The following is a 20097-nucleotide window of genomic DNA, read 5'->3' as shown; positions in this document are numbered from 1 at the left end:
CTCTCTGTGCAATAATAGTTTAACATTTTTTATGACTACCTCATCTCTGTAACCCACACATACAATTATCTGTAAGGTCCCTTAGTCAAGCAGTGAATTTCAAACAGAGATTCAACCACAAAAACCAGCGATGTTTCCAAAGCCTTGCAAAGAAAGGCACCTATTGGTACAGTAGATGGGTAAAAGAAAATAAGCAGACATTGAATATCCCTTTGAGCATGGTGAAGTTATTCATTCAAGTTTGGATGGTTTTCCAATACACCCAGTCACTCCAAAAATACAGGTGTCCTTCTTAAGCTCTTACTCCTACCCCCTACTTTTTCAAACATTCTGTTAAAAATCGCGCAACATTTCAGCGCCCTGCTGCTCATGCCAGTAATATAGTATATGCATATGATTAGTATGTGTGGATAGAAAACACTCAGATGTTTATAAAACTGGTTAAATCACTGTGTGACTATAACAGAATGTGCGTTTCATCGAAAAGTGCAGGAAAATCTGATCACTGAAAATGGAAATAAATATCCATGCGCCACTTCCAGGAATTGTTCAAGAAGAACCGAATTAAATGAGGCCGAGGTTGCAGAACCTACAGCTTCCACACAATGTCTAGAGTCTTGTCATTTGCTTCGGCTTTGATTCTTGGTCAAACTGAATCAAGGGAACCGATTCCCTCCGGTCTCTGACTGGATGTTTTGGTTGAGAAATATCCGGACATTTTTTCCAGACGGACAGCTAAAGAATTTACATCGCCTCCTGATGAATTTTATCGCTTATTAACGTGTACTAATACCTAAGTATTTTGTTTACGTCCCCTGCGGGTCTTTTGGGGTGTTACATGCTATCAGATAATAGCTTCTCATGCTTTCGCCGAAAAGCATTTTAAAAATCTGACTTGTTGCCTGGATTCACAATGAGTGTAGCTTTAATTCAATACCCTGCATGTGTATTTTAATGAACCTTTGAGTTTTAACTAATACTATTAGCATTTAGCGTAGTGCATTTGCATTTCCAGATCTCTAGATGGGACGCCTGCATGCCAGGTAGGAGCAAGAGGTTAACGTAGTTGCCAGAGAGGAAGGAAACCGCTTAGAGGGCAATGGTGATTTTAAAACAGAAAACTGAGGATGGATCAACAACATTGTAGTTACTCCATAATACTAACCTAATTGACAGAGTGAAAAGAAGCCTGTACAGAATAAAAACATTACAAAACAGGCATCCTGTTTGCAACAAGGCAGTAAAGGAATATTGCAAAAAATGTGGCAAAGCAATTAACATTTTGTCCTGAATACAAAATGTTATGTTTGGGGCAAATCCAATAGAACACATTACTGAGTACAACTCTCCGTATTTTCAAGCATAGTGGTGGCTGCATCATGTTATGGGTATGCTTGTAATCGCTAAGGGCTGGAGAGTTTTTCAGGATATAAAATAAACAGAATGGAGTTAAGCACAGGCAAAATCCTAGAGGAAAACCTGATTCAGTCTGCTTTCCACCAGACACTGGGAGATTAATTCACCTTTCAGCAGGACAATAACCTAAAACACAAGGCCAAATCTACACTGGAGTTACTTACCAAGAAGACAGTGAATGTTCATGAGTGGCCAAGTTACAGATTTGAAAATGTATGGCAAGACCTGAAAATGTTTGTCTAGCAATGATCAACAACTATTTGACAGAGCTCGAAGAATTTTGAAAAGATTACTGGGAAAATGTTGCACAATCCAGCTGTGTTTAAACACTTACCCAGAAAGAATCACAGTTGTAAATCACTGCCAAAAGTGCTTCTACAAAGTATTTACTTCGTTTTGAGAATACTTTCGCAAATGAGATATTTCTATTTTTCATTTTAAATAAATGTGCAAAAATGTCTTAAAACATGTTTTCACTTTGTCATTATCCAGTATAATGTGTAGATGGGTGAGACAATTTGAAATTAAATCAGTTTTTAATAGAGGCTGTAACACAGCAAAATGTGGAATAAGTCAAGTGGACACACGCACACTCCTATAAAAGCACCTGTCAATCAAAGCCATCAGTGTATGTCAGACACAAGCAATATTTATCCTTTCCATAAAACACATTAAAAAACTTTCGGATTTTTGGAAGTATTCTATAAGATAATGAATTGACAAGGAAAGTATGAAGGGGACAGCTATTCTTTAGTATGAAGATAGCCTAGGCTACTATTGTACTGTGTGGGGATAGGAGCGTGACCATTTTTTGCCGCACCTAGGGGGGGCATATCAGCCAGAATTGGGCCTGATCAGCAAAAGAAAGGTTGATTAGTCTATGAATTAAAAAAATATTCTGTATCAAATTATACCATGCCAGTTTGGAGAAGACTAACGCATTGTCTATTGGACACAACGTTATTGCATTATAGGCCTCAGAGCCAGAACAACCTTGTCGACTGCTGTTGAATAATTCATATATAATCAGACACATTCAAACTTTTTTAAAAGAAGACCAATTTATTTATTTACTCGCAAGCAATGAAAACATGCATTGTATAAAATAATGTCCACGCATCAAACTATTTTTTGATGCGTTTGAGCCTATAGCACTTTACATCCCTGTGCAACTAGCAGATCAGCTGGTCCAACATCAAAGGACAGTTGGAAAGATGAGATGTTTTAAGGGAAACGTCACCCCTCCTCTATTTAACTATGTACGTCCATATATGTCCATGTCATAAAAATGTTGAATTTCCTCACTTCACGCAAATACCCACCGAGTGTTCAACCTTCCCAAGTTCTCCCATGTCACCGAGCACCTACACACACTCCACTGGCTTCCAGTCAAATCTCGCATTCACTGCAAGACCATGGTACTTGCCTACGGAGCAGCAAGAGGAACTGCCCCCTCCAACCAAGCTATGCTCAAACCCTACACCTGAACACGAGCACTCCGTTCTGCCACCTCTGGTCCCTTGGTCCTCCCGCTCAGCCCAGTCCAAGCTCTTCTCTGTCCTGGCACCCGATTGGTGGAACCAGCTTCACTCAGAAGCTAGGACAGCAGAGTCCCTTGCCCGTCATCCAAAACATCTGAAACCCTGAAACCTCTTCAAAGAGTATCTTAAATAATCCCACAGCTTTTGTGAACTAACACCCCCTTACGAGTTCTGACTTTTCTGATAGCTACTTTTTTGAGGTAAAATGGACTTTATATTTTAGTAACCTTTAACTAGGCAAGTCAGTTAAGAACAAATTCTTATTTTCAATGACAGCCTAGAACAGTGGGTTAACTGGCTGTTCAGGGGCAGAACGACAGATTTGTACCTTGTCAGCTCTGGGATTTGAACTTGCAACCTTCCGATTACTAGTCCCAACGCTCTAACCCGGCTACCCTGCCACCCGTATATGTGCTTTCTTGAGCAGGGGGACCTTGCGGGCGCTGCAGAATTTCAGACCTTCACGGCGCAGTGTGTTACCAATTGTTTTCTTGGTGACTATGGTCCCAGCTGCCTTGAGATCATTGACAAGATCATCCCGTGTAGTTCTGGGCTGATTCCTCACCGTTCTCATGATCATTGCAACTCCACCAGGTGAGATCTTGCATGGAGCCCCAGGCCAAGGGAGATTTATTTATTATTTTGTGTTTCTTCCATTTGCAAATAATCACACCAACTGTTGTCACCTTCTCACCAAGCTGCTTGGCGAATGTCTTGTAGCCCATTCCAGCCTTGTGTAGATCTACAATCTTGTCCCTGACATCCTTGGGGAGCTCTTTGGTCTTGGCCATGGTGGAGAGTTTGGAATCTAATTGATTGATTGCTTCTGTGGACAGGTATCTTTTATACAGGTAACAAGCTGAGATTAGGAGCACTCCCTTTAAGAGTGTGCTCCTAATCTCAGCTCGTTACCTGTATGAAAGACACCTGGGGGCCAGAAATCTTTCTGATTGAGAGGGGGTCAAATACTTAGTTCCCTCATTAAAATGTAAATCAATTTATAACATTATTGACATGCGTTTTTCTGGATTTTTGTTGTTGCTATTCTGTCTCTCACTGTTCAAATAAACCTACCATTAAAATTATAGACTGATAATTTATTTGTCAGTGGGCAAATGTACAAAATCTGCAGGGGATCAAATACTTTCCCCCCTCACTGTATGAACAAATTCTTATTTTACAATGACGGCCTACTCTGGCCCAACCCTAACCCGGACGACGCTAGGCCAATTGTGCATCGCCCTATGCTACTCCAAATCACAGCCGGTTGTCAAACCAGGGTCTGTAGTGACACCTCTAGCACTAAGATGCAGTGCCTTAGACCGCTGCGCCACTTGAGAGCCCACTATGACTGTGAGATGTGGTTGGCCCACCTAGTTTCTTAAGATAAATGCACTAACTCTATGTCATACTGGATAAGAGCTTCTGCTAAATTTAAATACGAGCGTTTCTGCATCTCACTAGTAGAAACGGGCCAGATACATTTCCTGGTTGTAAGCAAACCACAGTATCCAGAATTCAATGTGTATTTCAAGACGTTGAGCACTGCCCCGTGGGTGTGTATACAATTGATTTGAGAAATATCAAAATGTCTGTGTTTCTAACTGCCATTACCCAACACAAGAAGAGGTTCACCAGCTGAAGAACATTCTGGAACATTCAACCAACAAAAGATCCATATTCAGTTAGACTGATGTTGTAGTATAATTTAGAATGACTTGTATGCTCACAATTGCATTGTGGTATAGAAATTGCATTCAAAAGTTTGGGGTCACTTAGAAATGTATTTGTTTTTGAAAAGAAAACTCATTTTTTGTCCATAAAAATAACATCAAATTTATCATAAATATAGTGTAGACATTGTTAATGTTGTAAATGACTATTGTAGCTGGAAACGGCAGATTTTTTAATGGAATATCTACATAGGCGTACAGAGGCCCATTGTCAGCAACCATCACTCCCGTGTTCCAATGGCACGTTGTGTTAGCTAATCCAGGTATATAACTTTAAAAGGCAAATTGATCATTAGACAACCCTTTTGAAATTATGTTAGCATAGCTGAAAACAGTTAATAAAACTGTTCTTCTTTAGACTAGTTGAGTATCTGGAGCATCAGCATTTGTGGGTTCGATTACAGGCTCAAAATGGCCAGAAACAAATAACTTTGTTCTGAAACTCGTCAGTCTATTCTTGTTCTCAGAAATGAAGGCTACTCCATGTGAGAAATTGCCAAGAAACTGAAGATCTCTTACAACGCTGTGTACTACTCCTTCACAGAACAGCGCAAACTGGCCCTAACCAGAATAGAAAGAGGAGTGGTAGGCCCCGGTGCACAACTGAGCAAGAGGACAAGTACATTAGAGTATCTAGTTTGAGAATCAGATGCCTCACAAGTCCTCAACTGTCAGCTTCATTAAATAGTACCCGCAAAACACCAGTCTCAACGTCAACAATGAAGAGGCGACTCCGGGATGCTGGCCTTCTAGTCAGAGTTCCTCTGTCCAGTGCCTGTGTTCTTTTGACCATCTTCTTTTTTTTGGCCGGTCTGAGATATGTCTTTTTCTTTGCAACTCTGCCTAGAAGGCCAGCATCACTATGATGATGAAAATTACAGGCCTCTCTCAACTTTTTAAGTGGGAGAACTTGCACAATTGGTGGCTGACTAAATACTTTTTTGCCCCACTGTACACACGCACACAGAAATGACTGTTTTTGTCATGGTTCATATTGTAGGGGGGGATCGGGACTCCACTGCACGCTCTCTGTAGTGGGTCTGAGGGATATGCAGTTATTGTAATAACGCTGGATCAACCACCAGCTGTTTTGTTTTAATCAGATCCCAGGGGTTTTGTCCTGGTTGTGACCTGGTTTGTCCCCACGCTAAAACCTCCTGGGGCGTCAGGATACACACAGAGAGGCTTTAGGTCCTTTAGGATATTACTGTAGGAGGAATACACAGTTCCTCGGTCTAGCTGCTATTGATTTCATTTATTAGATCATTAAAAGTAGTAGGCTGCTCCAGCCGGAGACAACATTACATGAATAAAACTATTATTGAAGATAAAAACACAATACAGTCCGGAAGCTTCTTTCCATTGTGGTCCCCATTTTTGGCAGTGAGATGGCAGATGGGCAAGACTGACACTTCACATGCATTCAATGCAATACAATTAAACAGTAAAATTCCATTGTATAACGATCACAAAGTGCTGTATGTAGAATCCGCAGTAGGGGAAACAGCGCCACTGTCTGCCCCACGGTCATTGGCATTGTTTTGTTGACAACGCAGAGGTGAGGAGCATCACGCCACCCAGTAAAAAAAAGAAACAAAGTACATATTCTGCTGTTCTATGACTCCCGAATGGAAAAAACACTGGTTTTGTTGTTTGCTGTAGCTTCTTTGTTGTTGTAATGTGTCAGTTTTAACATCAAGGATTCCAGCTTTAAAATGATATAAATGATAAGCAAATAATAATACATAGTGTTTTTACGGTGCTTTTCTGGAACCCAAATATACTTTATTCAGAGTTCGAGAATTAAAATAGGACACTTTGTCTTATGTAATTGTGATTGTTTTGGCATGGGACCTTGGTCATGAGGATTTGTTTTCTGTTTTTGCTTTTTTAAGTCTTATGGTCTTCTGTTTTTGTAGGCATGAGTGATTTTAGAGAGTATGAACTTTGGATACATGTCGGGCTTGAAGTTTGGTTTTACTCTGTGTAGTACTTCAATATCGTACTCTGCATTTATGCTGTTACCAGACGTCACTCAGAGGTTTGGAAGTAGCTACATATTTGGCTCCAGTGGGTAAGTGTTATTGATATTGCTGAGGTCAGGAGTCGGTCGTTTTCTCTTCCATGTATTTCAGTCCCATCAATTTATCACTTTACTACAGTAGCTAGTAGCTCCCTTCATTTTGTCCTTCCAAGAGCTTTGACTGGCCGTTCAGACACATTTCTTTATTAATTTGTGTTGTTTTTGTATTGATACTCTTGCAGGTATTACTACACAACCGGAAATGTCAGCAGTCTACAGTACAAATCATTTTGGGGAAATTAGAGTTAAAAACAACATCGAAAGGATACGCCGTGTTTCATACTGCTGCATAGCATCATTTTCTCAGGGGAATTGTGTTTTTGCAGAAAATGTACACTTGTGTATAACCTGACTAACAATGACATATGACATCATATTTGTATTTGTATAAATCCAGTTAAGATGATCCTGTGTTATGACAAGAGAAAGGGATTCTTTTTCATTTAAGTTTTTCACTTCCTCCCCAGATGTTAGGAAATACAAAAATGACACCAAGAGATGAAACCACAACAATGACTTTGTTCACAATATTACTGTACTAGGGCAAGGGTATTGCAAGACAGGTATTTTCAGATTACAGAAATGCTTTATTCTCTTTTCATGATTCCTCCATAAGTGTGTTTATTAATCCCAACATCAGTAAATGTATAAAACCATACATGTTTGATGAAAATCCAGCATAGCCTAAATACTACAATGCTACTTCCATGTTCTGTTCAGCTCATAGGATTTACAATGGCTACAACTCAGCACTTGGAGAATTTAGCATTGCCTTTAGCAGTATTCTAGCCCCCCCCCTTCTCTCTGATCGAGAACTTGAAAATATAAGGTTCTATCTGCGTTTTTGTCAAAAGTTGATTTATCGACATAGCCTTGATCTACCTACAGTGCAATCGGAAAGTATTCAGACCCCTTGACTTCTTCCATATTTTGTTACATTTCAGCTTTATTATAATATTGATTACACCCCCCCCATCAATCTACACACAATTCCCCATAATGGCATAACCTGCAAAAACAGGTTTTTATACAGTTTTGCAAATGTATTAAAAATAAAAAACTGAAATATTACATTTACATAAGCAGTCAGACCCTTTACTCAGTAATAGTTCTTTGGCGGCGATTACAGCCTTGAGTCTTTTTGAGTAAGCTTGGCACACCTGTATTTGTGGATTTTCTCCCATTGTTCTCTGCAGATCCTCTCAAGCTCTGTCAGGTTGAATGGGGAGCGTCGCTGCACCTCTTTTTTTCAGGTCTCTCCAGAGATGTTAGATCGAGTTCAAGTCCAGGTTCTGGCTGGGCCACTCAAGGACATTCAGAGACTTGTCCCAAAGCCACTCCTGCATTGTCTTGGCTGTGTGCTTAGGGTCGTTGTCCTGTTGGAAGGTGAACCTTCTCCTGCGCCACCATTGGAATGGTGCCAGGTTTCCTCCATACGTGATGCTTGGGATTCAGGCCAAAGAGTTTAATCTTGGTATGATCAGACCAGAGAATCTTGTTTCTCATGGTCTGAGAGTCGTTTAGGTGCCTTTTGGCCAACTCCAAGCGAGCTGTCATGTGCCTTTTACTGAGGAGTGGCTTCCCTCTGGCCACTCTACCATTTTTTGGTAACCTTCCAGATTTGTGCCTTGACACAATCCTGTCTCGTAGCTCTACGGACAATTCCTTTGACCTCATGGCTTGGTTTTTGCTCTGACATGCACTGTCAACTGTGGGACAGGTGTGCTCATTTCCAAATCATGTCCAATCAATTGAATTCACCACAGGTGGACTCCAATCAAGTTGTAGAAACATCTCAAGGATTATCAACGGAAACAGGATGCACCTGAGCTCAATTTTGAGTCTCATAGCAAAGGGTCTGAATACTTATGTAAATAAGGTATTTCTGTATTTTCAAAAACCTGTTCTTGCTTCGTCATTATGAGGTATTGTGTGTAGATTGATGAGGGGGAAAAACAATTTAAATAATTTTATAATAAGGCTGTAATGTAACAAAATGTTGAAAAGGTCAAGTGGTCTGAATACTTTCTGAATGCATTATATATAGTACAGTACCTCTTAATACCCCAAATCATGTTAAGTTGAAAAAGTTACATTACTCTCACAATTAAACCCGATGAGGGTTTAGATCTTTAGCCAATTATCTCCGAATAGGTTTTGCAGATAGAACCTTACAATTCTAAGGTCACGGGATTATGTTTCAACTATATTTAATTTGATTCTTTTCATACTCCAACAAACCTGCATGCACAATAAAGTTAGTAATTTCCTAATGAAACCCCTTTCATAATTATCCCTATTATCCCTATGTTGGAGCTCAGGCTTTATTTGAAAAGCTGTCCCCCGGTGTTAGTTATGAAGGTGAGATGTTAATTAAACAAGTATCTTGAGTTGTGTTTGCGTGTTCTTCAGTCTTGTTAAGATAGATGGGTAGGGCCTAATGAGTGGCGCGGTGGTCTAAGGCACTGCATCATAGTGCTAGCTGTGCCATTAGAGATTCTGGGTTCGAGTCCAGGCTCTGTCGCAGCCGGCCGGCAGGGATGTCCCATCGCACACTAGCGATTCCTGTGGCGTGCCGGGCGACACATTGGTGCGGCATCGTGTCAAGCCGCAGTGTGGCTTGGTTGGGTTGTGTTTCAGAGGACGCACACCCCCAACCTTCACCTCTCCCTCCGTATGGGAGTTGCAGTGAAGACTGTAACTACCAATTGGGGAGATAAAGGGATAAAAAAAGGTGACTGGGCCAGGCAATGCAACATCCATAAAGGTTTTTAGGAAAAGGTTTTCTAAACTAATCTGATTCTCTTTGCTTATTTGAGCTGTTCTTGCCATAATATGGACTTGGTCTTTTACCAAATAGGGCTCTATCTGTATACCACCGCTGGCTCGAACGCATTAAGAAGGAAAGAAATTCCACAAATGAACTTTTATCAAGGCACACCTGCAGTCCAGGTGACTACCTCATGAGCCGGTTGAGAGAATGCCAACAGTGTGCAAAGTTGTCATCAAGGCAAAGGGTGGCTACTTTGAAGAATTTCAAATATAAAATATATATTTGTTTAACACTTGTTTTATTACTACATGTTTCCATATGTGTTATTTCATCATTTTGATGTCTTAACTGTTGTTATACAATGTAGAAAATAGTAATAATAATGAAAAACTCTTGAATGAGTTGGTGTGCCCTTTTGACAGATAATGTACAAACATAAATTATATATATCAGTCAAAAAATGGATGTAGCAACTACCGATTGGCCCTTTAAGTCTATCAAACGGGTTTGAGCATGTGTTATGGATTTTTAAAATCAATTAGATTGAACAATAAAAGCCTCATTTGTTTTCAATAGGCTGGGATCCGCACTATGCAGCTGTTGCAAGAGCGCATTTTTCACTGGTTGTCCACAGGTTTCAAAAAGAATGATTGGTAGGCCGCTTAAACTTCTTGAATGTAAGGTGTGTATATGGGAGGCGAAGTCAAGTGCAGGAGAGCAGAGTATAATAAACAGGCACACTTTAATACCGGTTAACAAATGACAGCACATAACACATACTAGTCCCAAATCACAGTCTAAAACAAAACTGCAGCCCCTGACAAATATCCACGTAACAGATAACAGTCACTCACAAATACAACATGGGGAACAGAGGGTTAAATAATAAACAAGTAATTGGTTGAGTGAAGCCAGGTGTGATAAGACAAAGACAGTACAAATGGAAAATGAAAAGTGGACTGCCAAACGCCACCTGAACAAGGAGAGGAAACGACTTTGGTGGAAGTAATGACATTGAATTCAACTATTGGGTTCAAATACACATATAGATTTGTGAACAGCCATCTACAATAACCACAATCCTTAATGTGCAGATAGCTAAATGAGAGAGAATGCAGTGTGATTCACATCAATGCGCTATGTAGATATCAATAATAAGTGATATCCGTATCGCCGTAGACTACAACCACTGCTGTCATCCTGACCTCCAAGTGTTTATTCAAGTTGGATAATCTTTGGATATACCGTCAGCAGTCGTACCTTTGGAAAACATAGCTTGGACTGGAGCCTACAAAAGCCTATTCCTGCTATTTTCCTTCCATCCAGCAAACACATTGGGTGTGTCATCATAGTGGTCTCTGACTCGCTCAGGTGGAACAAACTTAAACTTGTGACTTTTTTCAATGCAGAGAAGGGCCAAATAAATACAAATCTTGCAAACATCCTTTCTGAATTTAAACAATTCTCAAAGTAATCATCTAGTTTTTCAAAAGTATCTGTAATCCAATTACAATATTTTTGTTGGTAACGTTACGGATTACAGTTGCCGTTTAAAAAATAAAAAATCTGTTACTGATTACATGTACTGTTGAAGTTGGAAGTTTACATACACTTATATTGGAGTCATTAAAACTTGTTTTTCAACCACTCCACAAATGTCTTGCTAACAAACTATAGTTTTGGCAAGTCGGTTAGGATATCTACTTTGTGCATGACACAAGTAATTCTTCCAACGATTGTTTACAGACAGATTATTTCACTTATAATTCACCGTATCTCAAGTCCAGTGAGTCAGATGTTTACATACACTAAGTTAACTGTGCCTTTAAACAGCTTGGATAATTCCATAAAATGATGCCATGGCTTTGGAAGCTTCTGATAGGCTAATTGACATCATTTGAGTCAATTGGAGGTGTACCTGTGGATGAATTTCAAGGCCTACTATCAAACTCAGTGCCTTTTTGCTTGACATCATGGGAAAATAAAAAGAAATCAGCCAATACCTCAGAAAAAAAATTGTAGACCTCTACAGATCTGGTTCATCCTTGGGAGCAATTTTCAAATGCCTGAAGGTACCACGTTCATCTGTACAAACAATAGTACGCAAGTATAAACACCATGTGACCACACAGCTGTCATACCGCTCAGGAAGGAGAACATTCTGTCTCCTAGAGATGAACTTACTGTGGTGAGAAAAGTGCAAATCAATCCCAGAACAACAGCAAATGACCTTGTGAAGATGCTGGAGGAATCAGGTACAAAAGTATATATATCCACAGTAAAACGAGTCCTATATCGACATAACCTGAAAGGCCGTTCAGCAAGGAAGAAGCCACTGCTCCAAAACAGCCATAAAAAAGCCAAACTACGGTTTGCAACTGCACATGGGACAAAGATCGTACTTTTTGGAGAAATGTCTTCTGGTCTGATGAAACAAAAATAGAACTGTTTGGCCATAATGACCATCGTTATGTTTGGAGGAAAAAGAGGGATGCTTGCAAGCCGTAGAACACCATCCCAACCGTGAAGCACAGGGGTGGCAGCATGATGTTGTTTGGGTGCTTTGCTGCAGGAGGGACTGGTGCACTTCACAAAATGGATGACATCATGAGGTAGGAAAATGATGTGCATATATTGAAGCAACATCTCAAGACATCAGTCAGGAAGTTAAAGCTTGGTCGCAAATGGGTCTTCCAAATGAACAATGACCCCAAGCATACTTCCAAAGTTGTGGCAAAATGGCTAAAGGACAACAAAGTCAAGTTATTGGAGTGGCCATCACAAAGCCCTGACCTCAATCCTATGGGGGCAGAACTGAAAAAGCGTGTGCGAGCAAGGAGGCCGACAAACCTGACTCAGTTACACCAGCTCTGTCAGGAGGAATGGGCCAAAATTCACCCAACTTATTGTGGGAAGCTTGTAGAAGGCTGCCCGAAATGTTTCACCCAAGTTAGACAATTTAAAGGCAATGCTACCAAATACTAATTGAGTGTATGTAAACTTCTGACCCACTGGCAATGTGATGAAAAATATACAAGTGGAAATAAATCATTCTCTCTGCTATTATTCTGACATTTCACATTCTTAAAATAAAGTGATGATCTTAACTGACCTGACAGGGACTTTTTACTAGGATTAAATGTCAGGAATTGTGAAAAGCTGAGTTTAAATGTATTTGGCTAAGGTGTATGTAAACCTCCGACTTCAACTGTATACGTGATTCTAAGTTTGACATGTGCTTCTTCCCTCCACAGTTTCCTCATGGTCCTGGTATGCCTTATCTTCAGTGTCCTGTCCACCATAGAACACTATGCCGATTTTGCCAGCGGAACACTATTTGTGATGGTGAGTGGATTTGGGATGGATTCACCAAATCAGTGACCTACCTTTTGATTTTGTTTTATTGTAATACCATCCATATCCACATGATGGGAGTAGAACATATTGAGTGGGACGCAGACTTAACCTCCATCTTAAATTCAACTGACTTCGAGCTCAGTGTTCAACAGTATCATAAAAATTGTGAACCTCAAATGAAATGGAAAGGGTCTATATAGGTGCATGAGACTATATCTATTAGTTATTGGCATACTTCAGAGCTTACTGTTGGGGATATTGGTTGAAGTACATTATATTGGCTACTCAGTGTTGTTACTCTCAGTGCTATCAGTCCAATTCTCACAGGTAGAGAAATACTGATATGGTGCAGGATAAATACTTTGCATCATGCTTTGCATCTAAACACACACACACACACACACACACACACACACACACACACACACACACACACACACACACACACACACACACACACACACACACACACACACACACACACACACACACACACACACACACACACACACACACACACACACACACACACACACACACACACACTCACCTCACCAGTGTGGGGGCAATCAGGAGACAGGACTATACAGAGTGTTCTCTAAACTTTTGGCAAGTGCCCTTTGGAGGATTCCCTGGCTGCTGAGTTATTCATTTATTACACCCTGGAAGAAGAGCTCTCCTATCAGCAGCTTGGTTAGATCGAGAACAGTAGGTAGTAACCCAGTGGGTAGGGCAGAAGACAGACAGTTAGAACAGTAGGTAGTAACCCAGTGGGTAGGACAGAAGACAGACAGTTAGAACAGTAGGTAGAAACCCAGTGGGTAGGACAGAAGACAGACAGTTAGAACAGTAGGTAGTAACCCAGTGGGTAGGACAGAAGACAGACAGTTAGAACAGTAGGTAGTAACCCAGTGGGTAGGACAGAAGACAGACAGTTAGAACAGTAGGTAGTAACCCAGTGGGTAGGACAGAAGACAGACAGTTAGAACAGTAGGTAGTAACCCAGTGGGTAGGACAGAAGACAGACAGTTAGAACAGTAGGTAGTAACCCAGTGGGTAGGACAGAAGACAGACAGTTAGAACAGTAGGTAGTAACCCAGTGGGTAGGACAGAAGACAGACAGTTAGAACAGTAGGTAGTAACCCAGTGGGTAGGACAGAAGACAGACAGTTAGAACAGTAGGTAGTAACCCAGTGGGTAGGACAGAAGACAGACATTTAGAACAGTAGGTAGTAACCCAGTGGGTAGGACAGAAGACAGACAGTTAGAACAGTAGGTAGTAACTCAATGGGTAGGACAGAAGACAGACAGTTAGAACAGTAGGTAGTAACCCAGTGGGTAGGACAGAAGACAGACAGTTAGAACAGTAGGTAGTAACTCAATGGGTAGGACAGAAGACAGACAGTTAGAACAGTAGGTAGTAACCCAGTGGGTAGGGCAGAAGACAGACAGTTAGAACAGTAGGTAGTAACTCAATGGGTAGGACAGAAGACAGACAGTTAGAACAGTAGGTAGTAACCCAGTGGGTAGGGCAGAAGACAGACAGTTAGAACAGTAGGTAGTAACTCAATGGGTAGGACAGAAGACAGACAGTTAGAACAGTAGGTAGTAACAGTAGGACAGAAGACAGACCAGTGGGTAGGACAGAAGACAGACAGTTAGAACAGTAGGTAGTAACCCAGTGGGTAGGACAGAAGACAGACAGTTAGAACAGTAGGTAGTAACCCAGTGGGTAGGACAGAAGACAGACAGTTAGAACAGTAGGTAGTAACCCAGTGGGTAGGACAGAAGACAGACAGTTAGAACAGTAGGTAGTAACCCAGTGGGTAGGACAGAAGACAGACAGTTAGAACAGTAGGTAGTAACCCAGTGGGTAGGACAGAAGACAGACAGTTAGAACAGTAGGTAGTAACCCAGTGGGTAGGACAGAAGACAGACAGTTAGAACAGTAGGTAGTAACCCAGTGGGTAGGACAGAAGACAGACAGTTCGAACAGTAGGTAGTAACCCAGTGGGTAGGGCAGAAGACAGACAGTTAGAACAGTAGGTAGTAACCCAGTGGGTAGGACAGAAGACAGACAGTTAGAACAGTAGGTAGTAACCCAGTGGGTAGGACAGAAGACAGACAGTTAGAACAGTAGGTAGTAACCCAGTGGGTAGGACAGAAGACAGACAGTTAGAACAGTAGGTAGTAACCCAGTGGGTAGGACAGAAGAAAGCTATAACAGATGAGCTAGAAAGCAGTCGTTACATTAGAGCATTAGAGGTAGAGTTACCCATTGTAACAAAACATTTGTAACTCAAAACATGAGAGTTGCAAAACCTACAAGGTAGTATTATTAAGGAAGACAGGTGGCAATGTCCTGAGGGGAATATTTTAGTTACTAAACTGTTCAAGCCCATTTTATGTGCACCTGCATGTTTGTGTATGATGTAATAGTGTTTGTGTATTTCATATCTTCTGTGTGTGTATGTGTGTTTGCGTGCGTGCGTGCGTGAGTGAGTGAGAGACAGTCTTTGGCATCATGGCACGTACTTGTGGTGAAGTGGCTATACTTAGCGAGTTCAGGGTTAGCTGACATCCATGAATCTGTGTGCTTGTTTTGGATGGCAGAGAGGACATTAGTCCTTAAGGATATTTGGCTTTCAAGACAGCTGCCAAAGTAAAGTTAGCCAGGCCAAGCAGGACGCACCGACATCCATCACGTGTCACACGCTCTCGTCTCTCTCTCCTGTCCTGTCCTCCAGTTTACTCCAGGTCCACTGATGTCACAGCTATGTGGCACAGTGGCACCACCAAACATCTGATCAGAAACTGGCCTCCACCATCATTCCACCATATTAACACAGAGCTTCCTCAAACATTTCCGAATGGCCCAATCCATCTCTAATCCATCTAATTACATTCAGATTGCTAATACACAGGCCTATGAATCAGCTCCGTCCTAGTTTTATGAGATTAGGGAACACATCAAAATGAACTATTAGCTGTTTTCTGCAAACTTCAAGTTACCGGTTCGTGACACCAAAATCCTTCGGACATGCAGGTGAACCATTTTAGAATTTTGGGGATTTATTGTAATCCGATTTGATTTCCATGTTCACCTGGTTTTACCTGGAAATGTCATTGTCAAATAGTTATGTTATAATGTAATTATTTGATAGTGAAGAACCAGAAATGACCCATTTCTTGTATATAGATTATACATCGAGTGGGGCAAAAAAGTATTTAGTCAGCCACCAATTGTGCAAGTTCTCCCACTGAAAAAGATGAGAGAGGCCTGTAATTTTCATCACAGGTACACTTACATTTACATTTACATTTAAGTCATTTAGCAGACGCTCTTATCCAGAGCGACTTACAAATTGGACTAAAAAATCTAGAAAATCACACTGTAGGATTTTTAATGAATTTATTTGCAAATTATGGTGGAAAATAAGTAACAAAAGTTTCTCAATACTTTTTTATATACCCTTTGTTGGCAATGACAGAGGTCAAACGTTTTATGTAAGTCTTCACAAGGTTTTCACACACTGTTGCTGGTATTTTGGCCCATTCCTCCATGCAGATCTCCTCTAGAGCAGTGATATTTTGGGGCTGTTGCTGGGCAACATGGACTTTCAACTCCCTCCAAAGATTTTCTATAGGGTTGAGATCTGGAGACTGGCTAGGTCACTCCAGGACCTTGAAATGCTTCTTACGAAGCCACTCCTTCATTGCCCGGGCGGTGTGTTTGGGATCATTGTCATGCTGAAAGACCCAGCCACGTTTCATCTTCAATGCCCTTGCTGATGGAAGGAGGTTTTCACTCAAAATCTCACGATACATGGCCCCATTCATTCTTTCCTTTACACGGATCAGTCGTCCTGGTCCCTTAGCAGAAAAACAGCCCCAAAGCATGATGTTTCCACCCCCATGCTTCACAGTAGGTATGGTGTTCTTTGGATGCAACTCAGCATTCTTTGTCCTCCAAACACGACGAGTTGAATTTTTACCAAAAAGTTATATTTTGGTTTCATCTGACCATATGACATTCTCCCAATCTTCTTCTGGATCATCCAAATGCTATATAGCAAACTGCAGACGGGCCTGGACTGGCTTAAGCAGGGGGACACGTCTGGCACTGCAGGATTTGAGTCCCTGGCAGCGTAGTGTGTTACTGATTTTTTTTGTTTTTTTGAATCCTTTATTTTACTAGGCAAGTCAGTTAAGAACAAATTATTATTTTCAATGAAGGCCTAGGAACAGTGGGTTAACTGCTTGTTCAGGGGCAGAACAACATATTTGTACCTTGTCATCTCGGGGATTCGAACTTGCAACCTTTCGGTTATTAGTCCAACACTCTAACCACTAGGCTACCATGCCACCCCTGATGGTAGGCTTTGTTACTTTGGTCCCAGCTCCCTGCAGGTCATTCACTAGGTGCCTCCGTGTGGTTCTGGGATTTTTGCTCACTGTTTTTGCTCACTCTTGTGATCATTTTGTCCCCACGAGGTGAGATCTTGCGTGGAGCCCCAGATCGAGGGAGATTATCAGTGGTCTTGTATTTCTTCCATTTCCTAATAATTGCTCCCACAGTTGATTTCTTCAAACCAAGCTGCTTACCTATTGCAGATTTGGAGTGTGACTGTTTGAGGTTGTGGACAGGTAGGTGTCTTTTATACTGATAACAAGTACAAACAGCTGCCATTAATACAGGTAACGAGTGGAGGACAGAGGAACCTCTTAAATAAGAAGTTACAGGTCTGTGAAAGCCAGAAATCTTGCTTGTTTGTCGGTGACCAAATACTTATTTTCCACAATAAATTGCAAATAAATTCATTAAAAATCCTACAATGTGATTTTCTTTTTTTCATTTTGTCTGTCATAGTTGAAGTGTACCTATGATGAAAATTACAGGCCTCTCATCTTTTTAAGTGGGAGGACTTTCACAATTGGTGGCTGACTAAATACTTTTTTGCCTGTATTTTTTGCTTCTACACCTGCATTGCTTGCTGTTTGGGGTTTTAGGCTAGGTTTCTGTACAACACTTTGTGATATTGGCTGATGTAAGAAGGGATATATAAATACATTTTATTTCATTTAGCTGTCTACATTCCACCACAGACTGAGGCTGGCACTAAGACCGCATTCACTGAGCTGTATTCCACCATAAGCAAACCGGAAAACGCTCATCCAGAGGCAGCGCTCCAAGTGGCCGGGGACTTTAATGCAGGGAAACTTAAATCAGTTTTACCAAATTTCTACCAGCATGGTAAATGTGCAATTAGTGGGAAAATATACTCTAGACCACCTTTACTCCACACACAGAGATGCGTACAAAGCTCTCTTTCACCCTCCATTTGGCATATCTGACCATAACTCTATCCTCCTGATTCCTGCTTACAAGCAAACATTAAAGTAGTAAGCACCATGAAGCCATGAAGTGCTTTGAAAGGCTGGTCATGGCTCACATCAACACCATTATCCCAGAAACCCTAGACCCCCCCAATTTGCATACCACCCTAACAGATCCACAGATGATACAATCTCTATTGCTCTCCACACTGCCCTTTCCCACCTGGACAAAAGGAACACCTATGTAAGAATGCTATTCATTCACTACAGCTCAGCGTTCAACATCATAGTGCCCTCAAAGCTCATCATTAAGCTAAGGACCCTGGGACTAAACACCTCCCTCTGCAACTGGATCCTGGACTTCCTGACCGGCCGCCCCCAGGTGGTAAGGGTAGGTAACAACACATCCGCCAAGCTGATCCTCAACACAGGGGCCCCTCAGGGGTGCATACTCAGCCCACTCCGTTATTCCCTGTTCCCTCATGACTGCACGGCCAGACACAACAACACACCAACACCGTCATTAAGTGAGCCGATGACACAACAGTGGTAGGACTGATCACCGACAACGACGAGACAGCCTGTAGGGAAGAGGTCAGAGACCTGGCTGTGTGGTGCCAGGACAAGAACCTCTCCCTCAACGTGATCAAGACAAAGGAGATGATTGTGGACTATAGGAAACGGAAGACCGAACACACCCCCATTCTCATCGACGAGGCTGTAGTGGAGCAAGTTGAGAGCTTCATGTTCCTTGGTGTCCATATCACCAACAAACTAACATGTTCCAAGCACACCATGACAGTCGTGAACAGGGCACGACATAACTCATTTCCCCTCAGGAGACTGAAAATATTTGGCATGGGTCCTCAGATCCTCAAAAAGTTCGACAGCTGCAGCTTCGAGAGCATGGTTGCATCACTGCCTGGTATGGCAACAGCTCAACATCCAACCGCAAGGCACTACAGAGGATAGTGCGTACGGCCCAGTACATCACTGGGGCCAAGCTTCCTGCCATCCTGGATCTCTATACCAGGCAGTGTCAGAGGAAGGCCCTAAAAATGGTCATAGACCGTTCTCTCTGCTACCACACGGCAAGCGGTACCAGAGCACCAAGTCTAGGTCCAAGAGGCTTCTAAACAGCTTCTACCCCCAAGCCATAAAACTTCTGAACATCTAATCGAATGGCCACTCAGACTATTTGCATTGCCCCCCCTTTTACGCCGCTGCTACTCTCTGTTATTATCTATGAATAGTCTCTTTAATAACTCTACCTACATGTACATATTACCTCAATTATCTAGACTAACCGGTGCCCCCGCATATTGACTCTGTACCGGTACACCCTGCATATAGTCTCGCTATTGTCATTTTACTGCTGCTCTTTAATTACTTGTTCCTTTTGTGTCTAGTTCTTATTCGTGTTTTTTTAACGACATTGTTGGTTAGGGGCTTGTAAGTAAACATTTCACTGTAAGGTCTACTACACCTGTTGTATTCGGTGCATGTGACTAATAACATTTGAGTTGAATAGGGTTATACCTGGAATAAAAACATTTTTTTCCTGGAACCAAAAACGTTTCTTCATATGGTTCTCCTATGGGGACATCCAAATAACCTTTTTAAGTTCCAGATAGCACCTTTTTTTGTGTAGAGGTGCTGACCACTGGGGAGCAGTTTGGACAGGTGTGGGAAAATAGCCATGGCCAACCTTTAGACACAAATACCCACAAATAGTGCAATGTTATATAGACACAGCACAGAGCCATGCAATTTGGTCTCTCACTCTCTCCGCGGTATACACAAGTAGGGCTGTGCCTGGTCGGTCAAGTCCAACTGAAATAGATGTTATTAACCCAC

At 41.6% G+C, this 20097-nt stretch overlaps 1 protein-coding gene across 1 annotated transcript in view; it reads left to right on the top strand.

The window, feature by feature from the left end:
* The window catches only part of LOC124037643 (potassium voltage-gated channel subfamily KQT member 1-like), a 345000-nt gene that overhangs the window by 4272 nt on the left and 320631 nt on the right, over nucleotides 1–20097 (top strand). Inside the window, exon 2 of the mRNA XM_046352566.1 lies at nucleotides 12801–12891. Within this exon, the coding sequence (XP_046208522.1) occupies nucleotides 12801–12891 (91 nt within the window). The remainder of the gene's footprint in view (nucleotides 1–12800; nucleotides 12892–20097) is intronic.

The sequence above is a fragment of the Oncorhynchus gorbuscha genome, linkage group LG06, assembly GCF_021184085.1.
Source record: "Oncorhynchus gorbuscha isolate QuinsamMale2020 ecotype Even-year linkage group LG06, OgorEven_v1.0, whole genome shotgun sequence".
In the NCBI taxonomy this organism is placed as follows: Eukaryota; Metazoa; Chordata; class Actinopteri; order Salmoniformes; family Salmonidae; genus Oncorhynchus; species Oncorhynchus gorbuscha.
The sequence above is the reverse complement of the archived record's forward strand: the minus strand, read 5'-3'. Positions and strand labels throughout refer to the sequence as shown.